This window comes from Priceomyces carsonii, assembly GCF_900007245.1.
Source record: "Priceomyces carsonii strain CBS4050 genome assembly, scaffold: Debaryomyces_carsonii_scaffold_2, whole genome shotgun sequence".
NCBI lineage: Eukaryota > Fungi > Ascomycota > Pichiomycetes > Serinales > Debaryomycetaceae > Priceomyces > Priceomyces carsonii.
The window spans coordinates 1,565,567-1,579,788 of NW_026946675.1; the positions used below are offsets into that span (position 1 = coordinate 1,565,567).

The 14,222-nt window shown below is 34.9% G+C and overlaps 5 protein-coding genes across 5 annotated transcripts; 3 read left to right on the forward strand and 2 right to left on the reverse strand.

Annotated features, from left to right (window-relative positions):
* Positions 1 to 339: 339 nt before the first annotated feature.
* PRCAT00002306001 (tRNase Z) lies at positions 340 to 2,955 on the forward strand (the record flags this gene model as incomplete). The annotated part of the gene is made up of 1 exon (XM_062952158.1): positions 340 to 2,955. One exon carries the CDS (start codon positions 340 to 342, stop codon positions 2,953 to 2,955), a length of 2,616 nt encoding a protein of 871 aa, XP_062809088.1.
* Positions 2,956 to 3,379: 424 nt separating this feature from the next.
* PRCAT00002307001 (uncharacterized protein) lies at positions 3,380 to 5,203 on the forward strand (the record flags this gene model as incomplete). The annotated part of the gene is made up of 1 exon (XM_062952159.1): positions 3,380 to 5,203. The coding sequence occupies one exon, from the start codon at positions 3,380 to 3,382 to the stop codon at positions 5,201 to 5,203; it is 1,824 nt and encodes a 607-aa protein (XP_062809089.1).
* A 1,169-nt stretch (positions 5,204 to 6,372) lies between these two features.
* PRCAT00002308001 (alpha-glucosidase) lies at positions 6,373 to 8,079 on the reverse strand (the record flags this gene model as incomplete). Its single annotated transcript, XM_062952160.1, has 1 exon — positions 6,373 to 8,079. The coding sequence occupies one exon, from the start codon at positions 8,077 to 8,079 to the stop codon at positions 6,373 to 6,375; it is 1,707 nt and encodes a 568-aa protein (XP_062809090.1).
* A 1,168-nt stretch (positions 8,080 to 9,247) lies between these two features.
* Positions 9,248 to 10,834, forward strand: PRCAT00002309001 (uncharacterized protein; the record flags this gene model as incomplete). The annotated part of the gene is made up of 1 exon (XM_062952161.1): positions 9,248 to 10,834. The coding sequence occupies one exon, from the start codon at positions 9,248 to 9,250 to the stop codon at positions 10,832 to 10,834; it is 1,587 nt and encodes a 528-aa protein (XP_062809091.1).
* A 568-nt stretch (positions 10,835 to 11,402) lies between these two features.
* On the reverse strand, positions 11,403 to 13,124 carry PRCAT00002310001 (uncharacterized protein; the record flags this gene model as incomplete). The annotated part of the gene is made up of 1 exon (XM_062952162.1): positions 11,403 to 13,124. One exon carries the CDS (start codon positions 13,122 to 13,124, stop codon positions 11,403 to 11,405), a length of 1,722 nt encoding a protein of 573 aa, XP_062809092.1.
* Between the last annotated feature and the right edge of the window lie 1,098 nt (positions 13,125 to 14,222).

Here is a 14,222-nt window from a genome sequence, read left to right on the forward strand (position 1 = left end):
TCGATTCTACCAGGTGCTTTGACGTTACTCATCTCATGTTTGTAGGATGAAATAATTTACTGTTTTACTACGAAAAATTAGATCATACTATTCATAGTGACTTTGAAAAATTATTTCTCAAAGAGACTCAGCTCCTGCTTTGAGAAATCTTTTCATGTTAGCAGTGTCGTGCAAGACAAGCAGTCAAGATCTTATAAAAGAAGGAGCAGTGAAGAAATAAAACAGAAACACAGTCATCCTACCGGTGCACATTTGGTTCCACCGATAAAATTTAGCTCATTGGAATCATATTTTTCCTATTTCAATAAGTATATTGACTTTTATGATCACACTACAAAAATGTTTACTGTCACTACAATTGCACATAAGACTAGTGATTCGAAACATCCATTGATAATGTTAACAAATAGAGAGGGTAATAGATATTTTTTCGGCAAGATATCTGAAGGTTCTCAGAGAATCTTGAATGAAAATAGATTCAAATTGGGGAAGCTCAGAAGCATTTTTTTAACGGGTACATTGTCGTCCTGGTCGGAGATTGGTGGTCTACCTGGCTTATTTTTAACTATCAGTGATGCTACCAAGAATAGTATCGATATATATACCAACTCCATAAAGGCTGCCTTGTATGTAGTTTCGACCTGGAGATATTTCGTGTTTAGAAAGGGTGTGGAACTTCAGTTAAAAAACGTCGAGGAAGACTCTTTCATTGCTGATAGTAACTTACTAATACGGCCCGTCAAGATTCCCAGTTCCGTTGCTTTAATTCCTATTGATGAAAAGAAATCATCAAAAATATTAACACGATTAAGAAAACTAGTTTCGTTAATGTTCCCGCTAGACACTAGCAAAGTAAATAACCCTGACCCTAAGTCATATAGATCGGATCCGAGTGAGACAGAAATTCAAACTCATGTTAAACTCCCTAAGACAGAAGAACTTGAACCTGTTTCGAATCAATTATCTTTGAACTACATAATAAGATTTATGCCAATGAGAGGTAAATTTGATCCACAAAAGGCAAAAAGTCTAGGGATAAAACCTGGTCTTGACTTTAGAAGCTTGACGCAGGGACATTCAGTTAAAAATGATAAAGATGAGATAATTCAGCCTCATCAAGTAATGGCCGAATCAAGAAACTTCTCTAAATTGTTAATCATAGATATTCCGAACGAGTCTTACTTGCATAACACTATTAACAGCAACAAATGGTTTTCCAAGTCTCAAGATTTCGGTGAAGAAGAAATAGGATTGGTCTATCACTTTTTAGGCGATGATATTGATTTTTATCTGGACGAATATTTGAAGTTTCTCAAAAGGTTTCCTCTGAAATGCAAGCATGTCATAAGTCATTCAAAAATCGCCGATGATACTTTAGTGTTCAAAACTTCAGCTTTGAATGTCCTCAAATTAAAATGTTTACAAAACGAAAACTATAATTTGCCCCATATGGAAAACTATTCGCCTTTGAATGAATCAGAGTCGCATTTCAAGTTGCAACTGCTACAAAAATTCTCGATTGAAAGCTTGAATGTTCACTGTGATGAAAGTCTCATCGCTAACGACACATGGTCAACTTTGTTTGATGAAAATATAGTTCCACTTGAAATCCCAAATGTAGATAAAGGTTCAGTATTGAACAGCAAGCCAATTTCACTAGAATTCAATGGATCTCTGATGAAGGATGAAATCCAGATTATTACTTTAGGAACTGGATCTGCTTTGCCGTCGATACATCGAAATGTGATATCTACCCTTGTTAGGATTCCATTTAATAAAGATGGCAAAATCGTCTTTCGCTCTATTATGTTAGATGGGGGCGAGAATACGTTTGGAACTATGCTAAGAAATTTCGGTCACGATGATAAGAGACAGCTACATCAAGTTTTTGAAGAGTTATGTTTGATTCATTTAAGTCATTTGCATGCTGATCATCATTTGGGTCTTATTTCTGTCATAAACAAATGGTTTGAGGTAAATAAAGCATCCAATAAGAAGCTTTATTTGATTATTCCTTGGCAGTATAATGAATTTGTAAATGAATGGTATAATCTTGAAGAACAAGAAAAGTCAATAATAGATTTGTCAAGAATCGTTTACATAAGTTGTGAAGATTTTTGTAAAGAAAGACAAGCACAGTTTAAGCAAATGGATTTAAGTGAATTTGAGGATAATTTCGATCATCATAGAAGTCAGATCATACCTAGAGATAAAATCTATTCGCAAAACAATGATGCGATTAATGATCTTTATCAGTCTTTGGGGATTAATAGTATTGAAACAGTTAGAGCAATTCATTGCTATTGGTCATATTCGATAAGTATTGATTTTACATTGGATGAGCATGACTCTTTCAAGGTCTCATACTCAGGAGATACGCGACCTAATCCTAAATTTGCTGAAATTGGGTATGGAAGTGATCTTTTGATTCATGAGTCATCATTAGATAATGACTTGATTGAAGAAGCAATTTCCAAGAAGCATTCAACTATGATCGAGGCATTGTATATGGCAAGCTTGATGAATTGCCGTAAGATCATGCTAACTCATTTTAGCACAAGGTATTCAAACCAGGCTAACATGATGATCGACCGTGGGGAGCTTGAATCAATTTCTGAATCATTGTCTAATTACTTGCAGAAATATGGCTCAACCCCAAATATTTTTCAGTATGATATGAAGAAACAGAAATTAGGCTTAGAAGATTTGGAAATCTCCATGGCATTTGATATGATGAATGTGAAATTTAATGATTTTGATGCTCAAAGTAAAAAGCGTAAAGCTTTGGTTGACATATTTCAGAATGAAGATGACTTAGACGGTGAATCAGCCAAAAAAGAGAAGGAATTGCAAAAGCAGAGAGAAAAGAAGGAAACTAAAAGAGCACAGCGATTGAAGAATACTCAAAAAAAGAAAAGGAGGGTTAGTAGTGACGAAGAAGTAGATGATAAATAGTTTTAATAGATATTGTAGATAACGGTTGAGTACCATTCTGTATCAGTACTTTCTTTTTCCTGTTTTGCACTGAGACCAACTTGCAATAATTAAATTGAAATAGTAATAACAGAAGTTACACTGTAAAGTCGGTACAATTGTTCTGATGCTTTCGTGAGTTTACAACGGTATAAGCGTTCTTTTGAACGAGCCCAATTAAATTATTTCATCGAATACTTTAAGCGCGACATTAGCTCTAAAGACTTTATGTCTTTGTCTTTGTCTCACTCACTCTCATTCTCAAAGATTACACATAATTATCATGAAAGTATAGATAAATGATTAATTGTGGAGAAGCAAAAAATGGATCTAAAGGTTTAACTTATCCAAAGTTAATCACTATAATCAAATTTGATACTTTAGGCAAGGCAAGGTAAGGTAAAGTATGAGCTCCTTTGCTATGAAATACAAATTGGATAGACCTTGTGACGCTTGTGCTATCAGAAAAGTCAAATGCGATCTCGCAAACCCCTGTTCTAGATGCATACAACATGATATTGAGTGTTCTAATAGTAGAGTTAGAAGAAAGTGTGGACCAAAGAAAATTCACGAGAAGACAAGGCGAGCTATACAGCAAACTAATAGGTTTGATAGTATTATAAAGGCTAAACCTGACGGCAATTATTGCTATATACCTCTAGAAAAAATTATACCTTTTCTTCAAGTTTATCAGGTGTGGTTCTATAGTATTTGGCCATTAACATCTGCCAATACTTTGATTTCAAAAATCTGCTCGGCAACAATTGATTCTACCATTAAGTTGGATGAAAACAATGCTAGTGAAATAGCTTTTGCGATCTCTTTATGTGCAGCAATTCGTCAGCAATTAAACTTGTTATCACGTAAACGACCAGAAATGGAATATCCAGAAGATATTTCTGCTGTGAGGTTTGCAGAAGAAGTTCTTCGTATTCGTCTGCTTTATGAATACCGCCTGAATCCTAATGTTAATACACTATTGACCCTGTTCTTTATGCACGCCTACTATGCCAACACTAAAGGACAGCATATTACTTCAGCTTTTTATTTAAGAGAAGCCGTAAGCTTGGTACAAATTCTTGGACTAAACAAAACTAGAAATTATTCAGGTCGTACCGTCGCTGAAGCTCACGTTTTACAAAAAGTGTATTACAATGTTTTAATTGCTGAAAGATATCATTGCATAGAAAATGGATCGTCAGCTCTTCTAGATAGTACTATTCCATTTCCATATCTCAGAAATGAAGAAAACCCTGAAAAAATTGCTGGGTTCTTAGAGTTAACCAAAATCTTTTCAATTCCTAGTAAATCATTTCTTGACGATCTTATTAGTGACTGGGACAACAGTGGGGATTTAGAGAGACCAAATTATGAATTGAGTGCATCAAAAAATGTGGTTCCTACAACTATGATCGGAATTCAAAAGCGGCTAGCCAATATTATACCTTTTCCTCTGACTACAGATACTGATAAATTGGATTTGATTCTTTCTAAGTCGTGGATGATGGCTTTGGCATGGCGTCTTTCATATGATTCTGGAATTTTAAGTTACTCTGCCCCACAGCAGCCTTGCTTCAAAATGGATTTTCCGTTCCAAATAATACAGTGGTTTTTAGCTGATACGAAAGATCTAGATACGATAGCTTTTGAGTGCAATAGAAAGGGCGCCCAATTTAAAATGTTACAAATCGCAAATACGGCATTAATTTCTCTTAAAAATTGTGGTCAAAGTGAAGGAAGACTAGATTCTCTACAACAGTTATTCGAATTAATCTTTAATCCTAAGGGACTTTTATATGCGGAAGAGGAATTTGAACATTTAGAAGGCATAAATACAATACTAAAAGATTATTGCAAATACTTTCAAACTGAAGGATCATTTGATATTGAAGTCCTTCTTCATATTGTTTTTGGATCAAATGTTAAAGAAATTCAAAGTGAACCAGAGAATGAAATGAAGAACCCTAAAATTTCCAATACAGATGATGAACATAACGAAAATAATCTAACGAGAGACACTTTTAAGGAGGCAAGCAATCATTTTGAGATACCACTGACAGACTATTGTAATTTAAATGATCTTACTATTGAACCATATTCATGTACAGGCGAGTTGAATGATATCAGAAAAAGTGAATTTGCTAGTGAAATGTGCACTAGTGATAGTCCAAACTTTGATTTAGAAAAAGTGTATCAAGCTTTCCACTTCAGTAATAAATCGCCAAGCTAGGGCATTTTCGTTAAGTACTACTATTATCGAGCATCATATTAAGTTTGATATACGATCAATTGCACTCAAAATATAATTTTTTCGGTAAAGTCTACGCCTAAGGATTCTAAATCATATAGAAAGTGTCTTCTCTGAAAAGGCAAGGGACTGAAAACTTATTTTTTTAACCACTAACAGATAAGGCATAATAGTAAATGCTGTATTGATCTGATTAGTCTAATCGTTGAAGCTGGCAGTTATTGTTGATAGATGCCATTTAGACATTAAGAATATTTTAGCTGAGGAATGAAATAAAGAATCCATTTAAGAACAAATTTCAGTAAGTCACTGTCTTCCTTTAATTATAATGTAATTGTTGAAATGCATGCTGGAAAAAAATGTCTTCTAATTAGCGCCTTCGATTAATATTAATAGTAATTTTTTTTATTGATTCATTAGGCAAATTTTATTCACAGAACTTTCCAATACTACTCATGAGTGGCAAGTTTACACTCGTTTAATAAATGAGGAATTTTTTCCTGTTTCTCATATAAATAGTTTTCTTTATTTTGAAACTTGGGTTGACAAAAAAATAAATGAGAACTCAAAACTAATAAAAAAGACAAGACGAATCTATTTGAATGAGTTATTTAGTTATCAAACGAAGAATTTTGTTAAGCATATTAGTTTGTCGTTTGATAACTTGTGACGTCAAAATGTCTCGGTATTTTTACATTGAATTATCTAATCTTTCTATTGGTCGTTATAGAAACGTTAAAGTGTAATAATATTCTGACTATTGTATATCTTTGATCACTCATAGAAACTAAGTGAACTATAATATGTTCATCCCAATTCTTTACTATTGGATATTAATTGGGCTCTAAGAAGATCCTATTTAAAAGATGGTATTAATTAATCGGCAGATTAATTGACTGGTTATAACTTCATTCTAATCTTTTTATAGCAATCACAAATTGAATATTTGGTCAGTAATGGTTCAAGCTAGAAAATTATGACATCATATTAACCCAAATAAGAGTCAATTGAAGGGATATTTAGTTTTTCCTTAATATGCTAAGATATCTCGGCTGTTTTTGATCTTTTCATTAATGACAGAGATTTCATTCACTTTTGGAAGTCCTCGTAACGATCAGGAGAAGAAAAAGCTGAGGTATAAAGATAACATACTATTTTACCAAGTATAGCCTTCCTTCATATGGACCCATGATATCATCATTTGCAATTTCCGAGTTAGAAAGTAACAATTCCAAAGTCCCCGGTATTGTCAGCTCAAACTTTTGCACATTTGAACTAAAATTCAAAATCCCATAAAGCAACTCTCCATTATTCCTCTTACTGAAGGTAAATAAATTCTCATTTTCAAGGTCAAGAATGTCTAACGACCCATGAACAAGCAAATTTTTGAACTTTTTCCTGAGTTTTAAACAACGCTTCCAAAAAGATAATAATGAAGAGGGGTCATTGACTTGTTTCTGAACATTTATTTGGTGGTAATTATCATTCACTTTAGTCCATGGGACACCATCACTGAATCCAGCATTAGGTGAATCATCCCATTGCACAGGAGTTCTGCCATGGTCACGAGCTAACAAAGCCAAATTATCCATCAATTTATCCATAGCCTTGGCATCATTACTGTGTTTCTCACTATAATTTTTGAAATAGTTTATGGAATTAATATCAAGATAATCTTCAATGGGCCATGAGCGTGGAAAGTTTGTCATCCCAATTTCTTGACCTTGATAAATGAAGAGGGTCCCAGACATGCCAATTTGCAATAAGGCAAGTAATTTACCCGACTTCTCCCAGTATTTTGTAGATGGATTACCAAACCTGCTAATGGATCTAGCTTGGTCGTGATTCTCCATAAAAAAAGTGGGCCAAGCATCAGACCCATCAGTCATACTGTATTGCTTCTTAATAGCCTTCTTTAAATCAACTAAATTAAATCCTTTAAAGTCAAACTTGTCACCATTCTTAGATCCGATATCAACTACATTAAAAAGGAACATCATATTCATTTCGTTTTCCTTTGCACTGACATATTTCAAAAATTCTTCTCGATCTGAAGCACCAACTTCCCCAACTGTCATTGCATCAAACTTAGATGTGACTTTAGAAAACATTTCTTTATGAAATTCATGAATTCTAGGACCATCTTGATAGAGTTGCGTACAGGGTTGCCATTCTGAATTTGGTATAACGATTGGAGCATCAGGAAAAGACCGATCTTTAGAGTACACGCCAGCAGCATCAATGCGGAAACCATCGATACCTTTTTCAAACCAAAACAAGAGTGCATTATCATAAATTGCTTGACGGGTCTCTTCATTTTCCCAGTTTAAATCTGGTTGACTCTTGGCAAAAACGTGTAAATAATATTCTTCAGTTTTTTCATCATATTCCCAAGCACTTCCACAAAAACAAGACATCCAGTTGTTGGGTGGATGTCTATTTCCATTCTCATCGTAGCGAGGAGGCTTCCATATATACCAGTCCCTTTTAGGATTAGTTTTTGAAGACCTTGACTCTTTGAACCACTGATGTTCATTAGATGTATGGTTGATTACCAAGTCCAAGATCAACTTCATTCCTCTTGAATGAGTTTCTTTAATTAACGTTTCCAAGTCTTCCAAAGTACCATATTTGGGGTAGACCTTTTGATAATCTGAAATATCGTATCCCATGTCATCTTGCGGAGAATCGTACATCGGCGAAAGCCAAATAACATCTACGCCGAGCCCTTGAATATGATCCAATTTTGATATTATTCCTGGAATATCACCTATACCATCGCTATTTGAATCTTTATATGAAGCAGGCCAAACTTGATAAACAGTAGCATCTTTCCACCAAATATTTTCTTTAGTCATAATGTGAGAGGTTTTCAATTAGTTTGTATCAGGGTAGTTAATTACTAATTAGATACATTATTATAATTTAGATTAGTATGGATTTAATACCCTTAAATAGTTTACTCCTCCGCAGAGTTAAATGTACTCCTCCTACAATTAAAACGTTTCCCATAATGCATAAAGTGATATAAGTATTCGGCAAAATTATTCTCAGCGAGTAATTTTACGAGCAAACCTGCGACCATTATATTTCATCAGAAAATAACGAGGGGAAGGCAATATTTTTCTCTCTATTACCATTAATCTTATTTTACATTCTCTTAGTAGAATCCTTAAATTTTGCCTTTGCTGTGATTACTCTGGTTAATCTTGAAACTCCGCGATCAGTATTCCAAAGCTAATGGCAAAAATTTAAAATCTCTTTAGCCCAGACCAAAATATTGGTATATATGTTACCATGAATACTACCGCTCTATGAGCCGTATACTGCTACCATATCTATGCAGCCTTTAGAGAAATAATTTACCATTCTGATCCAAACATATCTGAGACCTAATGACCATACTGAGTGTCACGAAGGAAAGGTATATGTTACATATACTTAAATGTCTTCTGCAGTGTGGGGGATTTTTTAATCATTAGTCACGTGCCTTACTGGAGATAATACGAGATCAACCTCTATGCAAATCTAAATTTTACTTTAACTTCTTGACATATCTAATAATGATATAAATATATATGAAAGAGTCCTAACTTAACGTATGCTTTTTTGAATACAAGAACTGTTATTTGGGTTCTTAAGTTTAGAGCTGAAATTATGATTCCAATCTCACCTCCCATTAATCAACCTGGAAAAAGAGATCAAATTCTTTTCCTGAAAAGGGGGTCAAAGATGGTAGTTAATGGTTTCGTTCATAAATGAAGTCAGACTTTTGATCCCTTGTCTTTGAAAGAAATGTTAATTTTTCATTATGCTTGTGTACGTCTAATCTAAGCAAGATTAGAAGCTGGCACTATGATATCCTTCTCTTATCCAGATCCTGCATAGATGGATCATTAAAAGTGCGGATGAAGAATGCTGCATTTCGTTATTTCGCTTCATTTCTCGCTCGCTCTGATGAATAACTTGGCCAATTTTTCCTAACGAGATTACTAAGCTTTATAAGTCAAGAATGCCCAAACCTTGATGAACTATAGCCGAGTCATGAGTTCTGTGGTAATTTTCCCGTTTAATAACATGCCTTCTTCAATTATTGATACTCACTACGATAATAGACCGTTAATCCACTTGACGCCAAACGTTGGATGGATGAATGATCCAAACGGCTTATTTTATGATAAGAAAACTCGTGTTTGGCATGCATACTACCAGTATAACCCAAATGATACAGTTTGGGGGACACCACTATACTGGGGCCACTCTACTTCTAAGGATTTGACACATTGGCAAGAGCACGAGGTTGCTCTTGGTCCTCAAAACGATGATGAAGCGATTTTCTCTGGAAGCATTGTTATTGATCACAACAACACATCAGAATTTTTTGACGAATCTGTTGACGAAGCTCAAAGAATTGTTGCTATTTATACTAATGCTGCTCCTGATTCCCAAACACAAGACATAGCTTACTCGTTAGATGGAGGAGAAACCTATATTAAATATAAAAATAATCCCGTCATAGATGTAAACTCTTCTCAATTCCGTGATCCAAAAGTTTTCTGGCATGAGGAATCTCATCAATGGGTAATGGTTGTCCTGAAGTCTCAAGAATATAAAGTGCAAATATTTGGTTCTCCTGATTTGAAAACCTGGAACTTGCATTCCAGCTTTACATCAGGATATTTAGGTAATCAGTATGAATGTCCAGGGTTAAGTAAAATTCCTATCGAAGGAACTGATGATTACAAATGGGTTATGTTTTTGGCAATTAACCCCGGGTCGCCAAATGGCGGATCTTGCAATCAATACTTTATTGGGGAATTTGATGGCTTTGAATTTAAACAAGATGATTCGATTACTAGGTTTATGGATTCTGGTAAAGATTTTTACGCTTTCCAGACATTTAGTGATAATGAAAAAGATGTCATTGGATTAGCATGGGCATCTAATTGGCAGTATGCTAATGTTGTTCCCACTAATCCTTGGAGAAGTTCAATGTCCTTGGCTAGAAAGTATACTTTGGACTATGTTAACCACAATACTGAAACTAAAGTATTGACTTTGAAACAAACACCCATTGTAAACAATCTTGATGTTACGAACAAAGTTGAGAGATATAATCATGAATTGACTGCTAAGAATAGGGTGATTACAAATTTCAAGTCTGCCTCGGGGTTGCTTGATTTCAATATCACATTTCAGATTGCTAGGGATGACTGTGGAGGAAAAGTTAATGCCAATTTAGAAATTTTGATCCATTCCCAGGCTTCGAACTCGGACACTGACTCTATAAAAGTGGGATTTGACAGGAATGTTTCCGCATTTTACTTTGACCGTGATATTCCGGATGTCGAATTTAACAAGAACCCATTTTTCACAAATAAATTATCAACTTACGTCGAACCAGCTGATTATGATGAAGATGGTAATCCAATCTATAAGATCTATGGAATCGTGGACAAGAACATTATAGAGCTATATTTTAATGATGGTACGCAAACCATGACAAACACGTTTTTCATGGGAGAAGGTAAAATTCCACAACAAATCGAAGTTTCGTGTAATGTAGATGGCATATTCAAATTGCAAAACTTGTTTATTCGAGAATTGAAATAAATAGAGCCTAGTGAAGAGAGTGATAGTAGATTGTAAAACGAGTGTTTAAAAGTGACCACTAGTAAATCTGTTTTATGAAAAAGCGTTCTTTGGATGATTGTGATTGCGTAAGTTATGCAGATGTAATTATGGCAAGGTCCTGAAAAGTACAATAAGTGCTAATCCAAAGAAAAACAAAAGTGGACATGAAAAACCATGCTTAGTGGCTAATCAGATAATTCTAAAAGCATGAAGATTACGGGCTTCTAGATAAGGATTCTTTTATCATAGACCGCGCGATTAATAATCTATCTCGAATGTTCAACAATACACTTTCATATACCTTAGCTTTATAAAAGAGAAAGGACAGAATGTGAAGAAATACCCATTGAGATAGAATATGCATATCATGACTAAACTTTCATTTCTTTTGAGGTACACAAATAGCATGATTATAATAAATTGAGGAGATAATTTTCAACAATATAGTGATTACAATCGATTTTATGCAATACATTGCCAAAATCAAAAAAAAATTGTATGGCTTAAATCTTAGACTATCCTTACGTGATTAATTTCATATACTAAGCTATACAAGCTCAGATCTTTCATTCTTCTTCACAAAATCCCTAATTCCATCTTCACCTATTCTCTCCATAAATTTCCCGGAATCAAACACGTCAACTTCTGTTGTCTTAAAGCGTCTTGTTGGAGTATTATTTTTAAATAAGATATCGAGCTCTGCAAAAGTTCTACCTTTTGTCTCAGGTAATTCAAAGAATGACCAAACTGCACCAATTATACAAAATCCAGCCCAAAGAAATCCCGACTTAGCCTTCCAATTCCACGCAGTAGGATTAAGCATGTAAGGAGTAATCACTTGGACCACTATACCTGCTATATTGTATAAATTCCTAGCAATAATGATTGTTTTTGTACGGAGACGGACTGATGGCAACTCAGTAACAATGCAATAGACAAGGGGGCCAAGGGAGGAGTTGTAGGTGAAAGCAAACACAATTAGAAGTGCCCCGATTGCCCAAGAAACATCTTTTTGCGAGGAACAACCAAGACCTCCAATAATAAGAAGAAGGACAGCCATGAAACAAAGACCATAAAAATAAATTTTTGAACGACCACAGTGGCTGGTAATAGTCCAAGACAATAGAGTTCCCAAGATGCCAATCACATACATAATGATGGTAAATGTGAATGACATGTCTGTGGACATACCAGCTTGGATAAAAAAATATGATGCATACCCCATAAGCGAAGTACCACATATGTTCTGAATAATCCAAACAATGCAAGCGACCCTTGTACGGCGAAAATCTACTCCTTTAAAGCATTCCCAGTAAGAAGGATTTTCGGTTTTTCCCAGTTCCTCGTTGATAGTCATTTGAATCTTGTGGAGTATCGCTTTGGAAAGGACGCCTCGAGATGGAACGTTCTTGTTTTCACTTATTAATCTACCAATTGAGACTTCCGCTTGCTGGATCTTGTCTTTCTTAGCTAACCACCAAGGAGACTCAGGTGCTAAAAATATTCCTACTATTATTGGTATTGGCCATACCCACTGAATAGCAAATGGTACACGGTAGGAAAGAGATGTTTCATTGGATACAAACCCTCGAAGGACACCTGATGCAATTAATTGACCAATACTCCAACAAATATTCACGTAAGTTGTTAAATAAGGTCGTAATACTAGCGGACACACTTCCGAAGAGTAGGAAATGGAAAGGGTCTGGAAAGCACCCCAAGGGACACCAAGTAATATCTCCCCTGCAAGAAGCATTTCAATATCTTTAGCGAAAAAAGGAATAAATATGAAACCTATTACTAACACCAAAGAACCGATTAAAGTATACCTGTACCCTATCCTGTCTGCAATAATACCAGCCATGAAAAGGCCAATTATTTCACCAACGTTAATCGATACTTGAAGACCAGTCTGCCATCGAGTAGGAATTTCATAACTTCCATTTGAGTACTTTCCATACTTTTCTTTGAAGGCTGGAAATCCAAAGAAGGAGGCAATCAAGGTGGTATCGTACCCCTCCATAATAATGCTAGAGGAAAGGACAATAGACCAAGCGGCGGCTTTCGGAAAAGTCTTCAATCCTTCAAGCAAGGACATACTTTTTTCCTCTTTATCATTTTTTTTGGCATCGTTAGATATATCCAAAAACGTACCTATATAATCATCAATATCACGATCATCAACAGATTCAGTATCTTTTTCAATGGCTTCTTTTACCTTAACTACTTCCCTCGGTTTGTTCGTATTTTCAATGAACGTTGTAGGCATCTCAATTGTGTTTCAAGTCCATTTCCTATCTTAAAGACAGTGATAAATCGTTTTTATATATCACTACGGATCATTTTTTTTCTCCCCAATATTTCTCCCCAATATTACCCCACGTTTACTCGAATGCGTCTTACGTTGGTAGCCAAAATTTTTCCGAGCGACCATCGAAGCGACTAATGTGGCGAATGAATATTGAACTCATGTATTACGTAATTAATAAATGTCACACGAGATACATTAAGTTCATCAGAATTGATCACGAACGGTTGATAATTTTTCGTTTCATTTAGCCTCGCATTGTCATATATATCTAGAATCTCTGCAGTATAATGCTCAAATTTCTGCTTTCCTACTACAGAGTATATATTTTTTAAAGCTTTGCAACATAATCAATCCTGGCTTATCGACTCCTTCTAAAAAATAGTTAATAAAATTGATTTTCTTCGTCCTTTTTCCACACATTATTTTAATTATCAGTTATATCTTTCGGGAAAGGTAACACAAAGCTCTCATCTAACCTTTAAAAGTGGGTCCAAGGAATAGTTGAGTCGAATTAGAAGAGACAATGATTTGTATCTTGCTAAGGACAACAGACAAAGCAAAACATCATCCTTTAGTACGGTGACTTCTGGTCGTTCGTAGAAAATATTACCGACAATGTTCGCAATGAAGTGATGTCGTTCTAGTGATTGAATGATTTTGAGCGGTAACATTTGTTAAATATAGAGCAAAAGAGATTCCTATTGCTTCCATGATCATATTATGTAGTAACCACAGTAATAGCATACATGTAATGAAAATCAAAGATAGAAGATATATTATCTCTGAATGCTTTTTCTGTATCGAATTATTTGACGACCTAGAAAGTTACTTTTTGCATTCAATGTGGAACGAACAACTTTGTCGGGAATAAATAACACAAACAGTAGTAGTCTTTATATAAACCCATACTTTCCTTGAAGTATTGTATTTGATTATTGCTCTCTTTTTGCTCACAAAACTCTACCCGTATCCTGCTCCGCTGAGATACAGAGCCATACTATAGCAAAAATAATGATTCCATCTTTTTTCACTAGTATCTTTAAGACTGTAATTGAT